We start from the raw sequence: 26,317 nt of genomic DNA on the forward strand, positions 1-26,317 counted from the left end.
AGAGCACATACCATATCAATCTCCTAGAGTTGCGGGCCATTTTCCTGGCATGCAAGCATTTTCTTCCACGCATAAGGCATGCCGCGGTCAGGATACTCACAGACAATGTAGCGGCGATGTACTACATAAACCGGCAAGGGGGTGCCAAATCTCGTTCCCTTTGTGCGGAGGCAGTGCGGTTGTGGAACTGGTGCATAAGGAACGATGTAACCATCATGGCATCGTACTTACCTGGCATCAGCAATGTTATTGCGGACTCGTTAAGCAGACAATTCCCAGTAGATCACGAGTGGGAAATGAGGGCAGACGTTCTTCGACACATCTTTCGCAAATGGGGAACTCCGAAACTAGACCTGTTTGCCACGACGCAGAATGCCAAGTGTCCCCAGTTCTGTTCCAGAGGGGGGATCGGAAGAGGGTCTCTGGGCGATGCTCTCCTAATGACTTGGACGGGACCCCTCCTCTACGCGTTTCCCCCGACGGTCCTAATACCGCGAGCTCTCGAGAAGATAATGCTCGAGCGAGCGACGGTCATCTTAATAGCTCCGGCATGGCCGAGACAGCCGTGGTATCCGCTGTTGCACAGGCTGTCGATACGCCCACCGTGGACACTCCCCCTTCACCCAGACTTGTTGTCCCAGCAGAAGGGAGCCCTCTTGCATCCCAGACTCGAGTCGCTTCACCTCACAGCGTGGTTCATAGCTGGCTCAGACAAGACGAGCACCTTTGTTCACAGCGAGTTAAAACAATTCTTATGAGTAGCAGAAAGACTTCTACTCGGAGATCTTACCTGGCAAAATGGCACAGGTTCCAGCAATGGTGTCAAGCTATAAACGTACAACCTATTACTTCCCCTCTACAACACATCCTGGACTATATCCTCCACCTCCATGACTTGGGTCTGGCCATGGCTACATTGAGAGTTCATTTAGCAGCGATCAGTGCCTTTCATGAACCTCTGCAGGGTACTTCGATTTTTTCCCACCAAATTACTAAAAGGTTTCTAAAAGGCCTAGTGAACCTGCATCCGCCCCACAGGCCCCCTCCACCAACCTGGAACCTCGATTTGGTCCTACGGGCAATTATGCATCCCCCCTTCGAACCGCTGGCATCAATACCACTTCGAATGTTATCGATGAAGGTAGTATTCCTATTGGCTATCACTTCCGCACGAAGAGTGAGCGAGTTAGGGGCGTTGATGGCGAGTCCACCCTACACTTCCTTTTCAAAGACCACAGTGACCTTACGTCTACACCCAGCGTTCATCCCCAAGGTCAACACTTCCTTTCATATTAATGAGCCCATAGTTCTAACTGCCTTCTACCCTAGACCGCATGCTTCTTCGTCAGAAACTTTGCTGCACATGCTCGATGTGCGACGAGCACTCGCGTTTTATATAGACAGAACACGCTCATGGAGACGCACGGACAGACTACTTGTGTCCATAGCACAGCGCTCTAAAGGCAACCCTCTTTCCAGTCAACGCATAGCTAGGTTGATTACCGCTTGCATTACAACCTGTCATTCACTGAAGGGAAAACCTCTCGCTTCTCAGCCTGCTGCGCATTCCACTAGGGCAATGGCCACCTCCACTGCATTTGCTAGAGGTGTGCCTCTCAGCGACATCTGCCGAGCAGCCACCTGGTCCTCTAGCACCTCCTTTGTTCATCATTATGCGATTGTGCGACGTTGGTCCTCGGACGCAGCAGTAGCGTCCGCAGTTCTAGCCTCTACGGAGGAACACTGACCCGGTGCGCATGGAGGTTACTGCTTGGTACTCACCTAGAGTGGAGCACCCACGGGGACCACTCGAAGAAGAAGGGGAAGTTACTCACCAGGTGTAGTAACGATCGTTCTTCGAGATGTGTCCCCGTGGGTGCTCCACGTCCCGCCCTCCTCCCCGCTCCGGGTCTGTTTTTTGTTTCATTGCAGATTCCGGACGGTGACAGGAACTGGCGGGGGGGCCGGACCGCGTGACTGAGGAAACCGCGCGAAGCCTGCCGCGCATGCGCGGTCCGGCCAGTTACGGCTACGAAAAGCCTCCGATCAGCGGCGCCGGGACGAGCCCGACACCTAGAGTGGAGCACCCACGGGGACACATCTCGAAGAACGATCGTTACTACACCTGGTGAGTAACTTCCCCTTATGTGACATGCATCCTGATATGCATTTGTAGCATCCTGATATGGCCCTGTTAATTTTAGTGTCAGAAACTTGTGGATTCAGCTTTGATGTTTATGCTTGGACTCAGTCATTGTTGACAGCACTGTTATATTAGAAATGGGTATTTCATCAAAGAATAGAATGAAGGCAGTGTGGTCCAGGTGGTAGGGCACTAGAGTGGTGTCTGGTGATCAGTGTTATATTCCCAGCTTTGCTGTAACCAGTGACTTTGGGTGAGTCATATCCTCGCTCGCTTGCTCACTCTCTCTCAGTTTCTCCTCTCGTGTGCCTTAGAATCATAGAAACGTAGGGCTAGAAGAGCTCTGGAAAGTCATCTAGTTCAGTTTCCTGTGCTGAGGCAGGATCATCCCTAGGCCATACTTGACAGGTGTTTGTATAAACTGATTTTAAAATCCTCCTATGATAAGAATTCCATAGAACTCCTTTGGAAGCCTGTTCCTAACTACTTGTATAGTTAAAAGGGCTTGTCCTAATACCTAACTGAAATCTCTCTTGCCGCAAATTAAACTCTTTATTTTTTTTATCCCACCTTCAGTGGCCATGGAGAGCAGTTGACTCCCATCTTTTTTTATAACAGTCCTCAACATATCTGAAGCTTTTTTTTCTGTAAACTAAACGTACCCAGGTTTTTTTTCACCTTTCCTCTTAGGTCAGGGTTGTTTGTCTATTTCAGCTGCAGGCAGAGACTGTCTCTCACTATGTGCATGTACAGCGCCTAGCAGAAAAGGGCGCTGACCTCATGATGGGCCTCTCCACATTACTGCAATATTGTAATAAAAATAAAGGGAAACTGCCAGGTCGTTTAGGTTAGGCTGAGTGTAAAAACACACCATCAGCATCGTTTAGATTTTTTAAAAACTGATGTTGAGAGAAATATATTTTTTATTTTTCTTATATTTGAATTTGCCTTGTAGCATGGGCGCCTTAAACATTGCAGCATTGCCCTGTAAGTGGGACCCTGAAGGAGACATGGACTGCAGACAGAACATTTTAGTTATGCTACCCCAGAGGGAGTAAAGTGAATGGCTTAAAATCTTGAATTAACTTCCTCACAACCTGCTGTGTGAGAGGTAAATATTATTATTAACCCCATTGGATATGTGGGGAAACAGAGGCACAAAGCAGTGAAAAGACTTTACAGGCAGGGCTGCACTGAGCATTCTGGGATAGATCTGCAAACTGGTTTGCACTTGCAGCCTCCGTAAATTGCCAGCTCCTGTCCATCATGATGGCACCATTGTGCTCAGAGCTGGTTGGAAGGTTGTGGGGAGGACTAGGAAGATTATTCTTGAATTTAGCAGGCTGCTTGCATTCCAGCAGGTTGCAGGGGAAGAGATCTTTGGTTCTCATCCAGCTAGACTGCCTCTTGATGCCTACTTGTACCAGGGCTTTTGCATAGTAGGTAACACTTTGACTAGTTGGCGTGCTGTGTTTCATGGATGTGGAGGAAAATAAAGACACAAAGATTAAATGACTAGACCAAGACTACAGAATGATTCGGTATCAGAGCAAGTCTTCCCTGCTTCTCATGCTCCCTAAGCCCTCTTCCCCCCCCCCCCCCCCCCCCCGCATCTCGCCTGGTTTCAGTTGTAAGCTGTTCGCGGTTAGGGAATATATCGCACCTCTAAGAGAAGAGCACTTTGTACCTCTAATGTGCTGTGTACGGTTTTTGTTAGTACTGTTAGTATATCATGCATGGTATAGATCAGTGGGTACATTCTAAGGAGTGTGACTTGTCTGTGTCTATAGGCAATAATATGATTAACTGGCCCAGTCTAGTACCTATATTAGGTACATATGTCTGCTTCATGGCCTCTCTTTCAGGCTTTCCACTTTGGGCATATAATTCGGAGGTCTCTGAAGCAGAGGTAGGCAGCTGGGATAAATATCTTGAAGCTTCTAGAGACGAGTGCTTTGTTGGCATGTTGACTTGAATGCATAATGTGCTAGCTGGGTGGATATGGGCTGATCTGCCTTTGCATAGAGCCAGTTGGAGAGGAGGCTTTAATGGCAATCCTTGGACATGGTGCTCTGGATGTTGCTGTATAGTATTCGAGGCCGAGCCTGAGGGGATCCAATGCTTGGGATTCGGGATGTAAATATCATTCAAAACAGTTAAACAATTAACATTGTATCATTTAACTGGTTAACCGTTGGTGGGCCAGCACAGGGCAATGGTTTCACCAGGGCTGTGAGTAGGTGTGATGGGGCCACTGTGGCTGGAGCCCTGCCTCCACATGGCAAGGCTGCTGCGGTGCAGCCAGGGTCCTGCCTCACCCTGCAGGGGCTGCTGCAAAGGTGCCCAGGGCTGGGGTCCCACCTGTCCCTGTCACGGTTGCTGGGGCCCTGCCTGCCTCTGCCGGGATCCCTCCTGCTTGCTATGCAGCCCCACCTGCTGCTCTGAGTTGGCCTGGTTCCCACCGCTGGCTCAATATGGCTTAGAGTCTGGTTAACCGGTTACCCAGGAAGCATTCTGGTAAGCTTAATGCTTACTGGGGAACATTTTACATCCCTGCTTGGGACATATACACCCCATGCACACAAGACTGAAATCTTTTCAGAAGCAGTGTCGTAAGGCCATGTCTGAACAAGTTATGTCCTTGTGCCTTCACTCAAGGGCATAAAGGGTGGAATAGCCACAAGCATAGGGGCCGACTTCACTGTAGATGGGGTAGTGCATGACTCCCCCGCTCTGCCCCAAGCTTGCCCCCACTGTGATGGACCAAGCTGGGTCTGGGCACCGCTGAGGCCGTCCGCTCAGGGTGAAAAATCAGGGCTCTTTACAGCCCCTGACTGGAGACCTTTCCCAAACAGGCCACAAACCAGTGACACTGAGCACCCAATCCGGCCAGCAGGAAGCCTCACGAGCAAAACCCCTCAGACACCCGAGCTCTCCCTGTGCCACAATCAGCCCTGGGCCTAACACACAGGTGAGGGGTTACAGAACCCAGTCTCCCCTACCCCGAATGGGTTCTCCCGGTCCCAAAAGACCAGCCTCAGTTCCCAGTCAGTTTACACTCTGGATCAATTTACACTCTGGATCTTACCCACAAGATCACGCTGGGCCTGTCCTTTAGAATCCAAAATCTAAAGGTTTATTAATAAAAGAAGAAAAGGTGGAGAGTAAGGTTATTAAAGAAAATACATTACATGCACCAATCACCAAATTCTCAATGCAGGCTCTCAGCAGAGATGTTACACACTGCTTTCTTAAAAGTCTCTGGTGTACATCCTATGTCCGGAAGGGTCGCCAATCCTTCCCGGCTCGCTGTCCCTTGCAAGGCTGCATCTGGAATCAGTGACAGAATTGAAGACAAGATGGAGACCACCTCATGGCATTTTTTTATCTCCCTGGTACCTTTCAAGTGGAGCAGGTCATATGGTCGAGTGACCTATCTCTGTTTCATATGTCAGCAGCCATTTTGCCCTGGCTGTTTTGCATGTTCCCAGACAAATTCCTCAGATGTGTATTGGGCATTTTGAGAGCCATTGCCCTTTGGCACTGTGTTAATTTGCATAGTCATTCATTAGACCTTCCATCCTTAGAGCACGCAGAGAACATCCACAGTATAAGCACAGAGTCCATATTCATAACTCCACATACAGACATCGCACAAGTACATGAATAGCGTACATAAAATCTATAGAACATAAGCTTTCATTTGACACCTCACACGGCCCCCTTTGTACAGACTTTGGGGCAGCCCCCCCATGGGTGCAGCAGTGATCTGGCTGCTCCCCTTAAAATCCAGTAACGTGACACCCACTCTACCCCTTCCCCCAACCTCCCATCTCTTTCCACTGCCTCCCCGGGTGTGCTGTATCCTCACTTCTCCCTCCTCCTTCTGGAGCTCTGAATGTTGCAAAACAGCTTATCTGCGGTGACTGGCAGGGAGGAGGAGGAGTTAGTCAGTGGGGCAAGCAGTGGGTGGTAGGCGCTGGGGAGAAGGGACAGAGAGGGCAACTTGGCAGCTGGTGGGTACTGAGCACCTGTTAATTTTTCCCCATGGGTGCTCTAGCCCCAGAGCACCTGCAGAGTCGGAGCCTTTGGCCCCAAATAGGCAGCTACATGGAAGAACTCCCTGGCTCTTATTAAACTAAACCCTTGACATAGGTCCAGGGTCAGAGGCCAGAGTTGGTAGGGCAGCGTTCCCATCACTGTTTAGTTAGTGACAGTCACACCACCTCAACCCCACCTTCCGGTTGGGGCACAGCTTATCCGTGGCCTGGAGTGGGACACACGCATACAGAGAAGAGAGAATGGTTACGTACCCTGCTGCCATGGGTTTTAAAGCCAGAAAGAACCACCCCTTCATCTAGTCCAGTGGCTTTCAAATGCTGGGTTGCTGCCCTGTACTGGGTCATGGAATGTCAGGCACTGGGTCGCCTTGCTATAGGGTGACCAGGTGATCAGTGGGGTGTCCTAAGGCAGCTACCTGCCTGTCCAGGCACCATGCACCAGACTGCACCCTGGAAGCGGCCAGCAGCAGGTCCGGCTCCTAGATGGGAGGGCCATGGGGGCTGGTGCTCATGGACGAGAACAGCGCACAAAGACGCTTGTGTGCCTCTACCTACAAGCTGAACCTGCTGCTGGCTGCTTCTGCATTGCAGCGCGGTCTGCAGTGCCAGGTCAGGCAGGAAACCTGCCTTAGTACCCTTGCTGTGCCACTGACCAGGAGCTGTCGGAGGTGGGCCTGCACCCAAACCTTGAGCATCAGCCTCCTGCACTCCAACCCCTCATTCCTGGCCCCGTCCTAGAACCCCCACTCTAGTCAAAATATAATGATGTTGGCTCACAGTCATCAACAGTTTTCTTCACCTGGGTTGTGAAAAAAAAGTTTGAGAACGACGAATCTAATTGGACCTCATGTATATCACAAGCCACCAAAATCATCCAGCACCTGCCCGCTAAACCCGGCAACTGAAATGAAACAAAGTATTACAGTCCAGAGGACTTTTAGCAAAGTACCTGTATGCCATGGGCACAATAACCCTGGCTCTTTGAAGTCATGTTGTCCATTTGACTCCCCTGACCCACCCTCCATTCCTGCTTTTTGGAGTCCTCCTTGGCTGGGATCCTGCATTAGCAAGGGAACGAGGGACGGTTGCAGCTGCTCTGCCATTTGCACCCTATTGGGGAGAGAAGGCATACATGGTCCAGGTGCAGCTCTGTGAACTCTGCTAGTCCAAAGATTTTGATCTTGCATGCATAGGGTACGTGTGCATCTAGTTTGGGCTTCACATGGATAACAGCATCTTGCAGAATCAGAGTTACGGGAAGGTAAGTAACTGCTCCTTCCGCCTCTCCTCTCCCATGCTGAGTTCTACAGAAGTTAAGATATAACTATTCTAGGGATCCTCTTTGTGTCCAGCAGGACTCGTAGCTTCCACAAGCCCAGCTCTGCCCCTCCTCAAAGCCCTTGCATTGTGTTCGGTAACTCCCGGTCACTACGATCACTGCCCTTCTTGGTTCACCAGCTCCAGCTGCCTAAGTGTTGGTAGGTTTGCGCTGCAGACCCAGCCAAGCCCAGCTCTCTCACCCCAGGTGCCTTGCTCTTTTTCTGTGAACAATACGCTGGCCCAGCCTCTCAAAGCAGAAAGCACTTACTGCAATCGATTAGACTGCCCGGTGAACTTTAGTTAAGCATTGCCCTCTGAGTCATCAGCAGGCTCAATGTAGATTTATATTTGCACACATGAGCAGCCTCTGTCTCTGATCAAATTAAAACTCGATCAGCAAATTAAACCCAGGACTTGATGAGGCTATTGAGCACAGGTGAGTTATGGAAGGAAACTGCCTTCACAGCTCAGGCTTTACGCTGCAGGCCTCTTTCCTAGCATGCCATCTTGCTGATCGGTGAGTATTACTCTCCCAAAGATACCCAGCAGCCTGATGGAGGGAATAAACGGGAAGGACATCATAGGATGGGGGGCAGGGAGGGGAGCACAGCCTTAGCATAGGCTCTCTAGCAGTAATTGTGAGTTCTTGTAGAAGAAAGATTGGGACACAAATAATGTTGTAATATACTTTCCCCTCTGCAGTTCACTGTTATCAGTGGATTGTAATGTGGGTTATAAAGCTTAATTAAGCCTCATAACTGCCCTGGGAGGTAAGAAAGAATTAGCCCCATTTTACAGATATGGAAACTGAGGACCTTAGAGGTGGTGTCTTGCTCATTGTCACACAATGACTCCGTGACAGCTGGCAACAGAACCCAGGACTCCGGACCTCAGTCCTTTGCTTTGACCACTAGACCATACTTCATCCTTGTTTTTATATATGATATTTTTTCAAGCTGCCTTATTCCCTCTGATTATGTTCATGCACTTTATTGATGAGTATGACGACGGCTGTATTTCTATTGCATTATCACTGCATTATTAGCAAAGGCTAATTTGCTTGAATGTCTTATTACCTGCAAATTGGGCAGGTGCAGTCAATACTTGTAATTCCAGAAATGTCTGGCTGGTTCTTTGAAGAAAAATTCAGTGACATTAGCTGCCTGGAGGGGACCGCATGTCACTGAAGGAGGAAGTTAGCTTGAAGGATGATTGGATAGAGAGGCTAATCATGCAACAGACAATTGTCCTTTTGAGTTTAGACCGGCAAGCTCTTTTCATTTCCTTTTTATGGTGGTTTGATGGGAATTGGTTTGGAATGTGTGACACACTGTATCAGAGCTGTCTTCTTGGGACAGGATTCTGTACTACAACTTTCAGAGTTATGGTTAGAGTCTCAGGCATGGATTGTGCCACTGCTTTTTGACATTAAACCTCCCAACAGCTTTATAAGTTAGAGAAGTGTAGTTATATCCATTTTACAGATGGGGAAAATGAAGCAGACAGTTGTACAGAACAAAACCTGGGAGTTCTGTCTCCATGTCCTCTTGCCCTCACCAGTAGTCAACACTGCTTCTATGTAGCTCTTCAAAGTTTTTATGAAATCAAAACATTCTCAAGGAAACTTTCACAGTCTGAGTTCTGGATGAAGAGAAAGAGCCTTCCTAAGAGTTGCTGAGAGCATGGAGGTGGATAAAGACCTGGAAAGAATGCTCAACAGACTGTCAGGATGAAGGGAAAAACTGATGGATGGGGTTGCCGAGGAAGAGGAGTCATTGTTTATGATTCATTTGTTGACTGTGTCTCAGCTCCTGGCCAAAAGGTTGTGGGTTCAAGTCTCATGTTGGAACGTGGATTCATTCTTCTTAAAGTGAGGGATTTCTTTATTCTTAAGTTGGAGAGGATGGACCCTATTATATGTCATAGCCTGTCAATTTAACTGAAATTGTGGGATCTTTAAAAATCCAGGCAATATTTCAGTGCAGATATTCTTCAGGACCAGGCTGAAGAGGAGAACTTGAATGTAGTCAGAACGTTCATTGTTAAGAGTTTTACATTGCAACAATACCAACTTGGAGCATCTGGACAAGCTGTAAATGTCAGAGTTCTGGCTGTGTGTGTCTGTGACAGAATAATTAAGGACTTCATTAGTACAAATTGCACAAATAAAATTTCCCGCCATCACAGATTTTGTACCTGTGTCTCAGATGTGGGGTTTTCCATGGTAAGGGTGTGGTTGAAGATGATGCCAGTATCATTAACCTGGTTTGTTACCTTTGAACAGGGGACCCGAAAGGGGAAGGAGCTCCCTGGTATCCCTGACTCCTTTCTGGCACCTGTTTACTGATGATAGAGAATGAGGTAACAGGAATGCATCCAGCTGTACATCTCCTCCAAACAGTCCTTCCAATGTAGAATCCACAGGATAATAAAGACACACTCGTGTATCATCAGTGCACTTAAGGCAATCTGCGTTTAGAGACGATTCATGAGTTCATGTTAAGGGCCAGAAGGGGCCACTGTGGTCATCCAACCCAGCAAAATGCATGATACTACAGATGGCAATTTTCTAACTCAGAAGGTATTGCTTCCAACCTCAGGGAATTGCATATTAGACCTCATCTTGACAGAGAAGAAACTGATCACATAATTAAAAATGGCACCAGTGATCATGACTTCTCGGTCACATTTACAGTGTTCCATCAGAATAAAGTCCAAATCAATAATATATATCCTCGGTGTTTTAAAAGGGCTGATTGCACAAAGCTAAAAACAGCAATGAGCCAGATCAGCTGGGAAGAAGGATTTATGAAAAATGTGAATGATATTGGGAATTATTTAAGAACACTTTACTCAATGCCCCAAAAGCTGCTGTCCCACAGCTGAGGAGGAAGGCTGTACTGGTCAAACAAATGGAAGAAAGGGGGAAATTGATAGTAGTGAATATAAATTGGAGGCTAGGAATTGTAGGAAATTGATGTGGGAAGTAAAGATACATAAGAAATCTATGGCTAGCGGAGTTAAGGACAATAAGAAGTTTTTAAAGTATAGGATGAACAAAAGGAATCCTAACAAAGGAATTGGTCCAGTACTAGATAGAAATGTTAGAGCTAATCAAAAATAATGCTGAAAAAGCCACAAGTATTCAATGAATGTTCCTGCTCTGGGGTTTGGGAAAAAGAACAGATATAGTCTCATTTTATGATGATGCTGACACTTTTTCCATTTCAGTATTCTCTAAGGAGGATGTTTAACAGCAGCTCCTAAAGACAGACCTTTTTAAAATCAATGGTTGAGATGATGTGCATCCAAGAATTTCAAAAGAGTTGGCCTGTGAGCTGATTAGACTGTTAACATTGATTTTTAGATAAGTCTTGGGACACTGGAGAATTTCCAGAACAAGGAAGAAAGCTAATATTGTGCCAATATTTTAAAAGGGAAAAATGGGATAGCTCTAGTAAATATGGAACTGTCTGCCTGACATTGAACCTGCATGAGATAATGGAGTAGCTAATACAGGATTCAATTAATACTTTCAAATGAGGGTTATGGAATTAATGCAAATCAGCTTGGGCTTATGGAAAATATATTCTGCCAAACTAACTTGATTTTTATGAAATTACAAGTTTGATAACTATACAGAGACTTCTCTAAGAGGTTTGTCCTGGTACTGTGCAACATTTTGATTAAAAATGTCATTGTCACACACACAATGGATTAAAATCTGGCTAACTGGTAGATCTCAAAATGTTGTGAATGGGGAATCGTCATAGAATGGAAGTGTTTCCAGTGGGATCCCACAGGGATCGGTTCTTGGCAGTTTAATGTTTTTATCAATGACATGGAAGAAAATATAACATCATCAGAGTTAAAGTTTGCATATGACACTATAATTGGGAGTGTGGTAAATAATGCAAAGGGCAGGTTTTTTATTCTAGAGACTATTCTGATCTTGCGAGCTCAATTTGAGCAAAATGGGAGTGTGGATTTCAGAAGAGTCAAATGCCAACAGCTGGGTACCTTTTGAAATCTGAGGCAACTCCTGAAGATGTGGACATATGTGAATTCCCTACAGTCTCACTTTGTGCTCAGTACACTAGATTGGACTTTATACACAATTGAGACTTGAACTATGGAAGGCAAGACATACATCTCTGCTAATGTATCTTATTTAAAAAAGAAAATAGCTGCCTTCCATTCTGCTAATTGTATTTCCTATAAAAGCGTAAGAGGTGGAGGGGGGGGAGGGGGAATTTAAGGTAGATTTTAAAAGTGACAAGATGCAGCCTGGAGATGCATTTCAGTCAGTTTCTGGTGCATATAGCCAAGAACTTCTGCCATTCCATAAGCGATTTCACCGGTGATGAATGCTATATAATATTTTACTGGCTAGCTCTTGTGGAAGGCCTGTACGCAGGAAAAAGAATGCCTGGCTTCAAGCTGCTTTCAGAAATAGTAAGAAATCTAATTCTTGCCTGATGATGATTGTATTCAGAAACACAGAATCTTTCCGCCCCAAACCAAGCCTGTCTCTCTTTTTGTGCTGAATAGTCATGATGGGGAATAGTGACAGATTGGTCAGCTCTGGAGACAGTCTTGGTTTGGGGTGAAGACGAGCTTGAGCAGAAACAGACGGAGATTCCTCAACCCTCTTCACTGCCCTACCAGTATGCCACACCCTAGGACTGTCGCTAAAGGTGACAAGTATTGTTACTTACAGCCATGATTTTTGTGATATGGACATTGGCCAGTTGTGATCACCACATTCAGTTCAGTGACAGTCTGCAAACAAAACCACACCTCGGCTCATAGTCTCATTCCATGCTTCCTTCTCCTTCTGCTTCTTCTTCATCGTCATCATTTTCTCTTCCTTCTCTCTTTCTTCCTGGAAACTTCCCTGAATGTTCTTCATCTGTATTCATTTTAAACAGCAACTAGTCTCCTGAATCCTTCCAGCTGCATTCCATGCTCTGGATTCTTTCCACAGGTTGTTTCACATCAGTTGTTGGGTCTCCAGGAAAATGCTCCTATGGCGTTGCCTCCGTTAGTTGTTAAATGTTTTATTTTGAATGCACCTTCTCTTGTGATGGCAGAAAAGGGGCTAAGGACTGAGCTGTGCTTTTCATGTCTGACCTTGAATGCAGGAGTGCTCCCATTTCAAGGACAGACTCGTTGGCTTGTGTCCATGCAGAGTGCAAGTCTCAAGTGAAGGCATCGTATCAAAGGGTGGAAATCTAGATAATATATAGGCCACCTCACAGCTTCCTAACTGAGCTTCTGTCATGCTTGGTATTGGCATCCCACTCACTTTTGGTCTGATGGAACTTAGATGTGGTGACTAGCACCTTCGAAATATGTAAAAACAACATAACTCCATTTTGCTTTCCTTAATGTAGAGGCTACTGTGAGGAACCGTCTTTTGCAGGGGTCTCGCTAGTCTGACATCAGACAGTGTGTGCTAGATGTGTCTTGTCTGCATTTTCAACCATTAAGTGTGAATTACGGGTTGGCTGTCCTGCACAATCCTATACAGTGCACAGGTACTTCTGTGCAGATGTTTTGGCTTGACCTGTGGTGAACATAGATATATTTCACAAGACCTGGCTCTTCAGAGCCGCCCATTACTCCAAATGCCTCCTCAGTCCAGCTGTCTTATGATTGTTAATATTGTTAAGCAGTGATATTTTTTAATTCTTCTTTGCTGGCAGCAAATTTTTGCTCAGTACTCTCCAGCCTTATGTGCCTTAATAATTTTTTCCTTTGCAGACTCTAAAGGACTCTAGTTACTGATGTTCCATCAGATCTCTCTGAGAAACGTCCCTGATGATCATGTTCTCATTATGTTTTATAATAGCGTGATAAAGATCCTGCTTGCAGCTGGTGCTGACCCAAACCTTGGAGACGAATTCAACAGTGTGTATGAGACTGCCAAAGAAAAGGGACTCCATTCATTGGAAGGTAATAAAAAACTTAAACCTTTTGTTCATGTTACCTCTAGATGCTCAGAGTTCACTGTATGCACAGAGTTCACTTAGGTCTTTGGATAATTCTGATCCACTCATGAACTTTTTACTTTCCCTTGGATAGATGCTATTTGTTACATTCTTTAGGTATGGTTCTGTTATGTCATGCCTTCAAAAATATAAACTTGTGGCAGTTCCAAAAGTCTAGGACGATACCCTGAGCCTTGGGAACACCCTGCTGTGATAACTCCTCTGCAGTAACAACGAGAAGTCCTGTGGCACCTTATAGACTAACAAATTTATTGGAGCATAAGCTTTCGTGGGCAAAGACCCACTTCATCAGATGCATTGCTCCCTCTCAGACAGAGAACACTTAAATAGAAGTACAGAGCCTATCTCCATTACTGTACATAGAAAAATCATACAAGCATATGAGTAGCATACATAGAATCAGCAAAGCATAAGCTTTCATTTGACACCTCACATGGCCCACTTTGCACAGAATTTGGAGCAAAAACACACCAGTGGGTGCAGTAGTGGCCTGTCTGCTCACATTAAAATCCAATAATGTGACAAAAGCACACTCTCCCTTCAGAGCCTGAAATGGAACCTAGAACCCTGAGTCTCACCATGCTATCAGCAAATCTCCATGAAAAGTATGTTTGGCTTTGCAGCTTCAGTAATGTTCTGTTAACATAGTTTTGTGTGAGAGATACATATTCCTTGTAATACTGTAAAGCAGAGCGATGCTGGCCACAGGAGCTTATGTTCTTTTAAAAATGCTCGGTGTTTTTGAATGAGTAAATTAATATATGTGTATCATTTTGTAAGATAAACTATTACATAGTGTTTTTATGGGACTGGTGGTTGGATTGCCCATTACCAACCTCAAATGCAAGTATGGTACATTGGAGACCTGCTGGGGATTCTGCATCCTAAAATTGTGTTTCCTGGGCTCAAACTGGAAATGTTGCCTCACTTCAGAAACTGCTTCATGTTCAGTTTAAATGCAGTCTAATCGAAGGGATGGAGATGGAAGGTTTGTGTAAGTCCAGGTCTATGCTACATCCAAGGTCGGCTTAAGGTACGCAGCTCCAATTATGTAAATAACGTAGCGGGAGTCGACATACCTTAAGCCGAGCTTGGTGCTATCTCCACAGCAGAAAGTCAGTGGGACAAACACTCCTGTTGACTTCCCTTACTCCTCACGAGGACTGGAGCTGCCCCTGTCCGTGACGGGTCTCCTGCAGAACTGGAGCAGCCCCCTGCCCACAGCAGGCAAGGAGCTTCTTCAGCTCCCACTAGTTAACCTTTCACATCTCTAAGCTGGCCAGTCTTTAATGGTGCAGCTGCCCCCAGTAGTGACTGTGAGGAAGGTGTACCTCCTCTCCCCCCCTCCCTTTCCGTGTAATGGAAAACAGTCAAATTCCAGGCACGTCCCATTTTCCTGGCACAGCCATTTCTGACCTTGCTTTAAGTTAGGATAAGAGGAAGGTGCCTACCAGATTTGGTGGTCCTAGCTCTCACTGCTTAGAAGGAGTTCTTGAGCAAACAGACTCACAGACAGACCCTCAGCCCTCTAAAAAAATAGATAGATAGCCACTCTTATCTGAAGAGATTCTAATATGTTATGCAAAATTGTAAATAGAAAATTCACATCGTCTGCTCAAATGCAGCCACCTCTGGGGTGAAATAAAGAGGCTCTTGCACCAGCAACACTGCACAAGTTTTAGAAAGTGGATGTAAAACCCTGAACAACTTCTCCAGTCAAAACTGCAGGGGAATGGTCTGTGTACAGATGGATTGCACCTCTTTGGCATTTGTCAAGGGTATTCATGCTAGCCTCTGCTCTGAATGCAGTTGGATCTTTTATAATCTTTTGTGGTCAGCATCTCTGTTTCACATCTGAACTGAAACAAGCTCCAGCACAGCAGTTCTCTCAAAATTGGGGTGTAGGTTTAGTCCTGACCAGGTGAAAGGGCATCAACTACTGAGTCACCAGTACTGCTTTCTTTGCCTCTTTCGAGTTGTCTCATCCATCTACACAGCAAACAAGCCGTAGTTTGTGAGAACTGATGAGTCCAAGGTGCCAAACATTCAGCCTGGCTTCCCTGAGGAAGTCATGTTTAAGCAGTATCTTTCTGCTCCCGTTTGCTAGTCACCTCCCCGCAACTTGTGCAGCTACCAGAACTTCAACCTTTCCTGGCACTTGTAACTAAATTAACTACAGCTTCTACACTGTGACCTTTGGCTCCGAAATTAAGCATTTCCTGCTTATTGTGTGGAGTAAATGTAGGAAACCCAATTACATTATCAGAGGCCAATAGTGCTTCTCCTGCATTGTATGCAGCATAAAATAGTGCTAATTAGTCTGGTAGCAAAGACAGAACTATGTGATGAGATTGTCCATTGGTTTAGTACAGCATGTTTTCCTCATTGCTGGGAGCGCAAAGTGAGATAAAGTTAAATGAAGGTGTAATCTTTCAGCGTTTGCCATGGATAAAATGCACGTTCAGAAGATGGATCAACTCTAGAGCAATTTTGACAGGATGTTATTTTATTTTTAAAAGCTCCTTGCTCTCATCTCTCGCTGCAGCGTATTAGTTCTACCAACCCTCTCCTCAAGGGGAGCTGCAAACACACATGCATCAGGCTGGTGTAGTAGCAAATGCAAAATGCATGAAACAACATTAAAAAAATGGACAATGGAGTGCCAATACATAATGCATGTGCATAGACTTTATTTAAGACAAAGTATATCAGCCAATAAAGTTAATTATTTTTGTCTGCATACTGTCCTCTAAACTAATATATTTTATTTTGGGGGATGGGGAGAAATAAGTCCATTCAGTTAGAAGTTGTATTAATTCTTTGGTTGACATGTTTTATTAAAAAGAATAAATTCAGTTGCATTTTTAAAAAGAGAAAGAGAGAGGGAGAGAATGAAACTGCCTCTTTTTTTAACCGATTTGCATATTTCGTGTATAAATATTTTTTCATAAAAACTTCCAAATCAGGGGGATGCACGCCACATGCACTGCACAAAATATATTGCAGACATTTATATGGATGGCAGGAAGGGAGACAGAGGCCTGAAAATTTCCAGGCACCCAGTGATTGATGGCAGACGAGGCTTCCCCTGACGCTTTATTGAGTTTCCGATGATTATCTCTTGCTGAGACATTTTTTACAGATGACGGCCGAGCTGTCACAACGGACCATGGGGGAAAAAACCCAACAATAATAACACTTTAATCTTTTTACTGCACTGCTCCCTAGTATCTCAGATTCATCTTCCCTGACGCACGCAGTTCATTATCCTGCCCCTCCCTGGATAGGAAATGAAGAAAAATAAATAAATATACATACGCACCATGTATGCTTATAGAAAATGCCCACAGAAAGAGGGGAGTGTCATGTTAATTGCTCTGTTTGCAGGTGCTGAGTTTTATTAGCAGCGATGCAGGGCTGGAATGGGCTTGGCTCTTACAATATTGTATTTGGGTTTTATTGCAACTTTTAGGCATTTTTGAATTCGGACGGTAGTTATGGGAAGGCAATATAGGCACGTCAAGTTCTGTGTCTGTTGTTATTACTGTCACCAATTGTTCTGTGCTCGGAGCTGTACAAGATCCTCACTGCAAAGTCCTTGCCCACAGGAGTGTACAGGCAGAGGGCCTGTTCTGTCTTTGGCTGTGCACATGAACTCCCGCTGAAGTCAATAGGAGTTAAGCATTATGCATCCAAGAGCGGAAAGTGGCCTGCCGCGTCGGTGACATTCTCTCAGACACAGCATGTGCAAGGCCCTTCCTGTCACTTATGCCCCATGGTGGGGCTTTACAAGAGAGGCTGCCTCCCCCAGGGGGCTCTGCCCTTCCAAATAACTCCAGCTAGGCTAGGGCAAGTCAGGAGAGAGGCTGCTGTAGCTGCACTTCTGAGGATTGACAGCGTGGGGGAGAGGGCAATGTAACGAAAGAGTGACATGGGTCAGGGTTATGAAAGGTACATGGCAGGGGTCGCGTGTCACATGGCAGGGGTCAGTGTTCTATGGCTGGTGTTATAGCATCCCTTTCTTTGAAAATCAAAGGCCGTTAAAACGCAACGTCAACCAAAACCAACAACCACAGAATAAAACAGTCAAGAATACAGCAAAGGGTGTTGTCTAAGGCAGGGGGTCAGAGCAGGAGCCTGAGCCCCCTAACAGATGAGAGGGTTGTGCTGCGGGTTATTGGATGTTGGTCAGTCAGTGCTGTCTCTAAATCTTCTGGCTTTCTGATCTCATGGCCTCACTCTGGTCTCAGAACAGTTTCTTCAATGGCCTGTTTGGCCTCTAGAGTGGATTTTTATGCAGTTTCTGCTGTCCTCTTTTGTCTGTGGCTGCCCGGTAAACCTAGTTGGATGGAGAATGAGAGGGAAAGAATGAAACTGCCCTTTCTTCCCATCGTTCTTTTGCAGAAGGAGTAGTGTGGGGGTTGGGACTGAGTGACCAGAGGCTTTGCCTTCTCATCCTTCAGGAACGACATCTGGGGGTGTTAACTGCTTCCCAAGTAGCTTATTTTGTCAGTCTGCGTCATTTCACCCTGTGAAAAGTCAGGTAGTTTTCAACCCAATTGGCTCTTTACTTTGCCTCATTTTATTGAACTGCGTGTTCACTCCTTTCCTTCTGCAGTTCTGGTAACCCGGGAGGATGATTTCAACAACCGCCTGAACAACCGAGCCAGTTTCAAGGGATGCACGGCTCTGCATTACGCTGTGCTCGCTGACGATTATGGGACCGTCAAATTGCTGCTAGACGGAGGTAAGAGCCATGGCTTGTCGGAGTTGCAGGATTGGGATCATGGCTGCATACACTCCTTATAGTATTCACTATGATTTACTGCAATGTTGGATGTATCTGCGAACCCGGGAACAAATGACCATGTAAAGCAAAGGGCCATATTCCCCATCTCTTGGTGTCTTCATATCGTGCCTGGAGGGTTTCAGAGCAATGTTGTTGTAGCCAAACACAAGGTACCGGACTCAATGTGAGGCATAAGTAGTTGAGATTCTCTGCCCTGTGTTCAGGGCCATCCCTAGGAGAGTGCTGGTTCTGGGGCAACCCCTCCCCTAACTCTGGTCTCTTCGCTTCCGTGGTGAGTGCAGGGGGGCTTGACCCCTACTGCTGTCTTGCATCAGGCCCTCCAAGTAATCCCCTTGGGCCCTGCAGCTAACCTTAATTTGGGGAACCCCGGGCACGCCTCCCTGAACTCGAGGCCCAGGCGCCCTCCCCAAACCGGCCTATAGACAGGAAGGCTCTGCCCGTGTTATACAAGAAGTCAGATGAGTTGATTTTATGATCCCTTCTGGCCTTAAAATCTGTGAATCTCTCCTGACAACTTGTTCTTTTCCAGTTTGCTCTTAGCAGCAAATCTTTGCTGAGCTGCTGCCAGTGCCATGGCTCTCCCTGTTCATGTCATGTAGATTGCAAGATAACTCAAGGAGAGCAACTCCTTAGTGAACGACAGGAGTGAAAGAAGAATGCCCCCTCTGATCTCTCCCTCACCCCTTTTTGGATAATCCTCTTCCTCCCCATCCCCCCACCCTTGCCATGTCATGGCCATTATTGCTTATTTGTACATCAGGCACACACAGCGAGAGGCTTTAGCTGGGTGGTGAGTCTCTGTGCTGGGTGCTGTAAATACTTATATGAAATTACAGTCTCTGCCCTGAAGAGCTTACAGTCTGTGCAGAGCAAACCCCATCGCACCCTTTTATACAGGAAGAACTGAGGACCAGGGTCACCCAGGGAGTCTCCGCCAGCACCAGGAGTGGAATCCTGATCTGAGTCCCACTCCAGTACAGAAACCACAAGACCATCCTTCCTGAGCAATGTGCAGTATTTTACTCATGGGCTAGGGACACGGGCCATGCTTTATTATTATTTTTTTCTCTATGGTGCTTGATAAATGACTTAGTAATAATTAATTTATTTCCACTACTTTTAAAAATTTCCATTTATGGAATCATAGAACTGGAAGGGACCTGAAGAGACCATCTAGTCCAGTCCCCTCTCTCAGTACTAGGTAGAATCTAGATCGGGGTACTCAACTTTGGAAGCCCTGGGGGCCACAATGATGCTCACAGCACATGCCGAGGGCCGCAACTTAAGTGTGGTAGCATATACATGCAAATTTATATGCAAATAACTTTTCACACTGTCAGGCATGAATACAAAGATTAAGACAAGACTATACAACACACAAGCCCATTTAAGTCAGTTCTGCTGATACTAATAAAATGCAACTTTTACGCCATTTCCACCTGTATGACAGCACTTTTAATGAGAAACAGTAGTCCAGGAATTTAACTACTAAAATGCATATCAATAGAAGACCATTATATTGACTACTTTTTTGTTTTGGCTCACAGCCACGGGCCACATGTTGAGCCCCGCATAAACCCACACCTCACGGCGGGCTGCAAACAATGAGGCTGCAAGCCACCACGTGTTGAGTAGCCCTGATCTAGATCATCCTTGGCAAGTATTTTACTAACCAGTCTAGTAAGAGAGACTCATGTCACCCTGCCACCAGTTCTATATCTTTCCCCTTTTCCCTTCTAATTATAGAGAAGACTGAGAGGGGACATGATAGCTGTTTTAAAGTATCTAAAAGGGTGTCACAAGGAGGGAGAAAAATTGTTCTCCTTAGCCTCTAAGAACAGGATAAGCAGCAATGGGCTTAAACTGCAGCAAGGGAGGTTTAGGTTAGACATTAGGAAAAACTTCCTAACTGTCAGGGTGGTTAAACAGTGGAACAAGTTGCATAGGGAGGTTGTGGAATCTCCATCACTGGAGATATTTAAGAGCAGGTTAGACAGACACCTGCCAGGAATGATCTAAACAGTGCTGGGTCCTGCCGTGAGGGTAGGGAACTGGACTCGATGATCTCTCGAGGTCCCTTCCAGTTCTAGTGTTCTGTGATTCTATGATATTTATTGGGACTCTTATTTCTCCCTGTACAATTAATAAGCAATAAATTGTTATAATCCTTTAACTTTTCTGTTGCGATTATGACTACAAGGCAGGACCCCATTGTACAAGGTGCAGTACAGACATATTGGGTGCCGGTGCAGTACAGACATATTGAGAAAGATAGAGGAATGTGGCATCAGAGAAGACTAAACCTAGGAGGAGCTGGGAGGAAAATTGATAGACCCTTGTGACCACAGTGAATAGCTTTACTCAACCATTAACGAGACAGAGAAGGGAAAAATTAAGGATAAGATCCTGGCCCTGCTGAATGGCAAAAGCTCATTGCATAGTCATGTCTTTTGTTTCCGAAAGTTAGAATTTCACTCAGGGAGCCCACCGCTCATCCAGAAATACATTGTTGAGCATGAGAGAAGCACTGACAGGGAGCCACCAAAAGAAAAGGTGGTGCAAATAAACATACCTAGCGACTTCAAAGTGAGAAATGTGGGCTGAGGCCTTAGGAGCCCAGACAAAGGAAACAGAAGGGGATATGCTGCTTTCCAGGTGCTGTGATAGATGCCACAACAATGTCACTAGATATCCCAGAGAATGCTGAGAATTACTGCTGCTTGGGAAACCCAAAAGTCTCCTTAACTGTGGTGTATCACAGTGGTGCTCTACCTTTTTTAATTTGTGACCCCTATGGCCGGGAAAATTTTGGTTGAGCAAAAAAAAAATCCGGACGGAACATTTTGTTGCGGCCCCTTTAATTTCAAGCGTTCCCCTGCCACTTCTCCCACCCCTGCTGCGTGCTTGTTGGATGCTGAGCCAGGAAAACAAAATGGCAGCTGGCCCAGCACTGCAACCGCCCAGGAAGACACCCACGGGTTGCGCAGCCCTGGTGTCTCAGATTGAAGTGCTTACTGGGAATTTTAAAGGGTACAAGGGGAAAAAAAACAGGTAATGTAGCTTCACAAAGGGGTCCTCAAAGGTAGGGCCAGTGAATTATAGTGTTGAAAAGTGTGGAGTTTGTTTGTATTACTTTAGCACCCAGGAGCCCCAGTTGTAGACCAGGGCTCCTTTGTACTAGGCCCTGTACAAATACAAAACTATAAGTCCCTGCTCCAAAGAGCTTGCAGTCCTGAGGTTCATAGATTCCAAAGTCAGAAGAGACCATGGTGATGATCTAGTCTGGCTGCCTGCGTAGCACAGACCAGAGAATTTCCCCCAAAATAATTCCCAGAGCAGATCTATTAGAAAGACATCCAATCTTGATGGAGAGAGAGGAGCAGTGGTCTCAGCATAGCAGCAGCTTGGTCATTATCAGTTTTTCTGTAGGTCTTGCAGCAAAGGAGAGTTTGGAGGATGGATTTGAGGAACTGTACTTTTAGGCATGTGCTCACATCTGTGCGGGATCAGAGCTTTCTTTTGGAAACGTGTTCTTCTCACATGCTGCCTTGAATTTATATTTAGAATAATTCCAGTGGGTCACATTAAAAGGGCAGAATGTCAATTGGGCCTTTGAATTCCAGTGCTTCGGCAGATTACATGTGGATCTTTTACTTGAACTCAGTGTAATTATTTTTTCCACAATGTCTTAAAGTTAAGTGAAACAACCCCCAGTGTGCCAGTCTGACACGAGCAGAAGTCTGCGATCAGACCTGACTTCAGAAGAGTTCATTCACAGAGATATCAACTCCAAAACAAACAGGCAGTAGAAACAGAGTTAGAATAAAACAAGAAACAGACCCTCTTGGGCCTGGAACCAAATTGGATAACAGCACTCATATAGTGCCATAGCAAGGGCCAGATCTGTTGATGAAATGGAGAGCTATTTGCAATGTGTGAGATACATTATGACCTAAATTTTCAAAGACTGGCCTCGCTTCTGCATACTCACTCCCTTCCCCATGTGATTTGCAGGTTAAAGCATCTCTGAGCTTATACTGCAGAATTCTAACTCCCCGCAGAGGCATTCCAGCACCTTGCACATATTGGGGAGATTTTCAAAGGCACTAGATACCGAGTAAAAGCTGGGCCTGGCCTGTCTCTCTGACATCTCCTCAATGATGGCTAGTTGCCAGTTCAAGCTCAGTAAAGCTAAAACAGATCCCCTCCCCCCAGGTCACCTGGTCACCTTCTGTCTCAATTACTCTGAACACCACCATCCTGCCAGTCACTCAGGCCAGTAACCTGGGCACCATCTTCAGCTTGCACTTCTCTCAAGGCCCTCACCTCAAGAGGACAATGTCAAACTAAGATACATAATTCCAGCTATGTGAACAGCGTAGCTGGGGTCCACCTACCTGTGTTCCCACTGCAGGGGGTTGACAGGAGAAACTCTCCTGTTGACTCCCTTTACTCTTCTTGACCTAGTGGCGTACTGGAGTTGACAGGAACGCCCTCAGCGGTTGATATAGCAGGTCTTTATTAGACCCACTAAATCGACCCCTAGAAGATTGATCCCCGCAGCACCAATCTCCCGGTAAGTGTAGACACGGCCTATGGCTCCATCTTGCAGATTCTTTCTGCATAACTTCTTTCGAGCTATATCTGCCCTTAAAACAGCATGTAGACTACAGGATTGACAAATGTAGCTACATGCTGCAATGAAAGGCAGCTTGCCTTTAAGCTGATCACTGAGGTGGATGGCTACATGCCACAGAGAAAGGCTCCGGTGGCGAGGGGCAGCACCACATGACACTGGGAAAAACAGCAGGTTCAGGAGTGTAGGGCTTCTACTCGCTTAGGTCATGCCTTACTGTCTATATCTGCGATAGCTGGTGTGACAGGGTCAGAACAGAGGGCTATAAAAACATAGTGGAGGGGCGACAAATAAACCTCAGTCGGAGGAGATCCCTGCTGCCAGAGTAACGGGGAAGGGCTGGTTTAGAACCAGCAGAGGCAATCGGGGCAGTGGAATACCTGGGGCCAATTGGCCAGCCCTGCAGAGTCAGGCCAGCCTAGCCCAATTAAGACACTTGGGGGTAATTAAGAAACCAGTTCAGACTGACTATAAAAGAGGCTTGCCTGCAGTGGCAGGGTAGGTGCATCTGGGAGGAAGGAGGAGAGCACTGCCAGCAGTAGGAAGAAAGGAGATCACAGCTAGGACAACGAACCGGACAGAAGGAAGGTGTTGGGAAGTAGTCCGTGGGTCTTGGAGCTGTATTCTAGCAGCTGTTGCAGGTTCACATGAGCGGCTACTGTCACAGGGTCCTGGGCTGGATCACGGAGTAGAGGGTGGGCCTGGGTTCCTCCCAACACCCACTCCCCATTTCCACTTGGGGAAAAGGACTGTGGAGTTTATTCTCCGTTTTACCATATGTCAGCCAATGATGAAAAGAGCTTAGCAAACTGCAAAGTAAAGCCCTGGGTGTGGTGCCTAAAATTGTGGGCTGCTGTGAGCCTCTGAAACAAGCAAATCCGCCAGGAAGCACAGGACCCACCAAGTTTTCATAGGAGCTTTGTTACACTGGGTATGCCGTGTCTGTTCTCTATAAGCCACCCCAAGCGTAGACGTTCCTTAAGATGCAGCTTTTTCTGTCCATCCAGCTGCAATGCTCGTTAGTCAGAACGGTGCTGCGAAGATCATTTTCCTATCCTGTCACATTGACCACATTTCCCTTCTCTTCCCCTGGCTCCCTATCCCTCCAATGCCTCATTGAACATTAGCCACTTATGGTCACTTTCAAGGCTTGAACAGTGAAACCCTATGCTGCCCACACAGGCTTAAGAGGAGTTCCCCAAAAACATCAACAACACTACTTCATTATCCTCCCCTGATGTCAGTGAGACTATTCCCAGTGAGTAAAGCTAAAGCATATGTGTGTCTTTGCCATCATGGTTATGAGAAACGTTAATTGTGTTTTACTTGCCAGTCAAAATAAAATGACGTCTCCTTTGGGAAGCAGAATTCTGCCAGGCTGAGGTTGTTACAAAGTCTCTCCAAACTCTTTCCTTTGATCTTACACATTTTGTGCATTGAAGTTAGATTTCTCATTGTATTGGTTCATGATTAGTATGGGACATGAGGTTTTCATTGCATTGCCTCCACGGTCTCCCTCCCCCTCTGTGCATTAACAAAGCAGCGGTTCGGACATTCTTGCGAGTATTATCCAAGATGAATATGTAGCTGAGAGTCTGAAGGCCTCAGAAGTAGGGATCGAACACCTTTAAAAGTGTGCCTGCCGCAGGCCCTTTGTGAGGATAATTTCACCATGTGGCCTGCCATTGACATCTGAGAGTGGGGTGTTTCCTGTTTGCTGACATGGAACAGACTCCCTTCACTCCCTTCTTTATACTTCCCTACACCTGCCTTTTTACTAAGTGTCCATTTACTCTCTCGACACTTCCTCCACTTGCCGTCCTGCCCTCAGGGCCAAAGCCATTTACCACCACGGCTTCTCTCCCTTCTCTGGGCTTAAACAACTACCCGTTCTTCAGGGCTTTGTAGGGGGAGCTTCCATGTGCTTGGCTACAGGCAACCTCCCCCTCACCCCACCTCTTTGGCCTTTTGTGGCCTATTCACTGGCTCTCTTGACCCTTCCAGGACCTTCTCCCCTTGTGGTCAGCATGTGTGCGTGCCCAGCAGACCGCGAGACTAAGTCACTGTTCTGTTATACTTTTGGGCAGTTGTTGGTGACATTTCACAGTCTCCTGACCCGAGCTGACATCGTAAGCAGTGTTTTTCTAAAGGAGTGGGTGGGAGCCTCCGAGCTATTTGCTTTTCCGTTCACTCAATGCTGGACTGATTTGGAGGAGTTTGGGGTTTGATTGGTCGGAAGGAAGGATAGACCAGCAATCAGTATCATATGTTGGTCACTGGATTTTAGGGGTGATTTAATACATTTACATTTTGATCTACTGAATGATAGTACTGAATGATAGTACTAAGGCCTTATTCAAAGATCATACCTCTCTGCAGGTTTTTAGGCCATCCGTAGTATGACAACACATTGCTCGCCTGTAGCACCTTCCCTTCCAAAGCGTGTTACAAACCTGGTCAAGCTTCCCAGCCTGCCCCTCAGGTAGGTCTTGTCCCCTTTTTACAGTTGGAGAAACTGAGCTGCGGAAAGGTTGAGTGACTTGCCCAAGTGCCTACTGTGAGTCAGTGCTGGGAAGAGTGCAGATCTTCAGACTCCCAGCAAAGTGCTGTATTTGTTTATGCTTCAAGGCTCCTTGCTGTAAACTCTAACTAATCCTTTGCCTATCTTATTTATATAGTGCCCTAGGTGAGTGGGAGGTAGATGGTGTCCCTGAACCAATAAAATTACTCTTTTTCAGACAAGCACAGTATAGCTGATAGAAGCTAATAGAGGCTACAACAGGAAATATGAGGGTTTTTTCATTTTTTACTGTCTGGTTTTCTTGTGTTTGTTTTTTTAAATTTAAGCACCATTTGACATACAGAGCCAGGGGGCTTATGATAGAAGAATAAATAAAGTCCAAGATCTAGGCACAAGTTGACCGTGTACCTTGGAGTTATGTTATTGGGCTAATGTGTGGTGAGGACTGCAATTAAAAGCTACCTGCTACAAGATGGAGGAATGAATAAGAGCAGGCTGTGTTCTGGAAGGGATCAACATTGGGAGGCAATTTTGAGGGAAGCTAGAAAGGGCGCTCAGACTACAGTGATGAGAGAGTCAGGTAAGGACCTAGAGAGAGAGCTGTGGTTCGATGTCAGAGTGGTGGCTAGTCTGAATTCCAAGGACAGCAGAGCAAGTCAGGGTTTCTCTGACTGTAATCCCAGAGGGCGTGCTCCCTCTTGAGCAATGTAGTGAGAAAATCTGGGTCCTTGAAATGCAGTTTCCTCCCCTCTTTTCCTCCTGGGTTCTAGAGACGACCCACATTCGTTTCCTTTATAAAACAGAAACACATC

The 26,317-nt window shown here is 46.1% G+C and overlaps 1 protein-coding gene across 1 annotated transcript in view; it reads left to right on the top strand.

Annotated features, from left to right (window-relative positions):
- Positions 1–26,317, top strand: part of CLPB (ClpB family mitochondrial disaggregase) — a 139,642-nt gene that overhangs the window by 32,489 nt on the left and 80,836 nt on the right. Inside the window, exons 4-5 of the mRNA XM_075919632.1 lie at positions 13,379–13,482; positions 18,157–18,285. Of these exons, the coding sequence (XP_075775747.1) occupies positions 13,379–13,482; positions 18,157–18,285 (233 nt within the window). The remainder of the gene's footprint in view (positions 1–13,378; positions 13,483–18,156; positions 18,286–26,317) is intronic.

The sequence above is a fragment of the Pelodiscus sinensis genome, chromosome 1, assembly GCF_049634645.1.
Source record: "Pelodiscus sinensis isolate JC-2024 chromosome 1, ASM4963464v1, whole genome shotgun sequence".
In the NCBI taxonomy this organism is placed as follows: Eukaryota; Metazoa; Chordata; order Testudines; family Trionychidae; genus Pelodiscus; species Pelodiscus sinensis.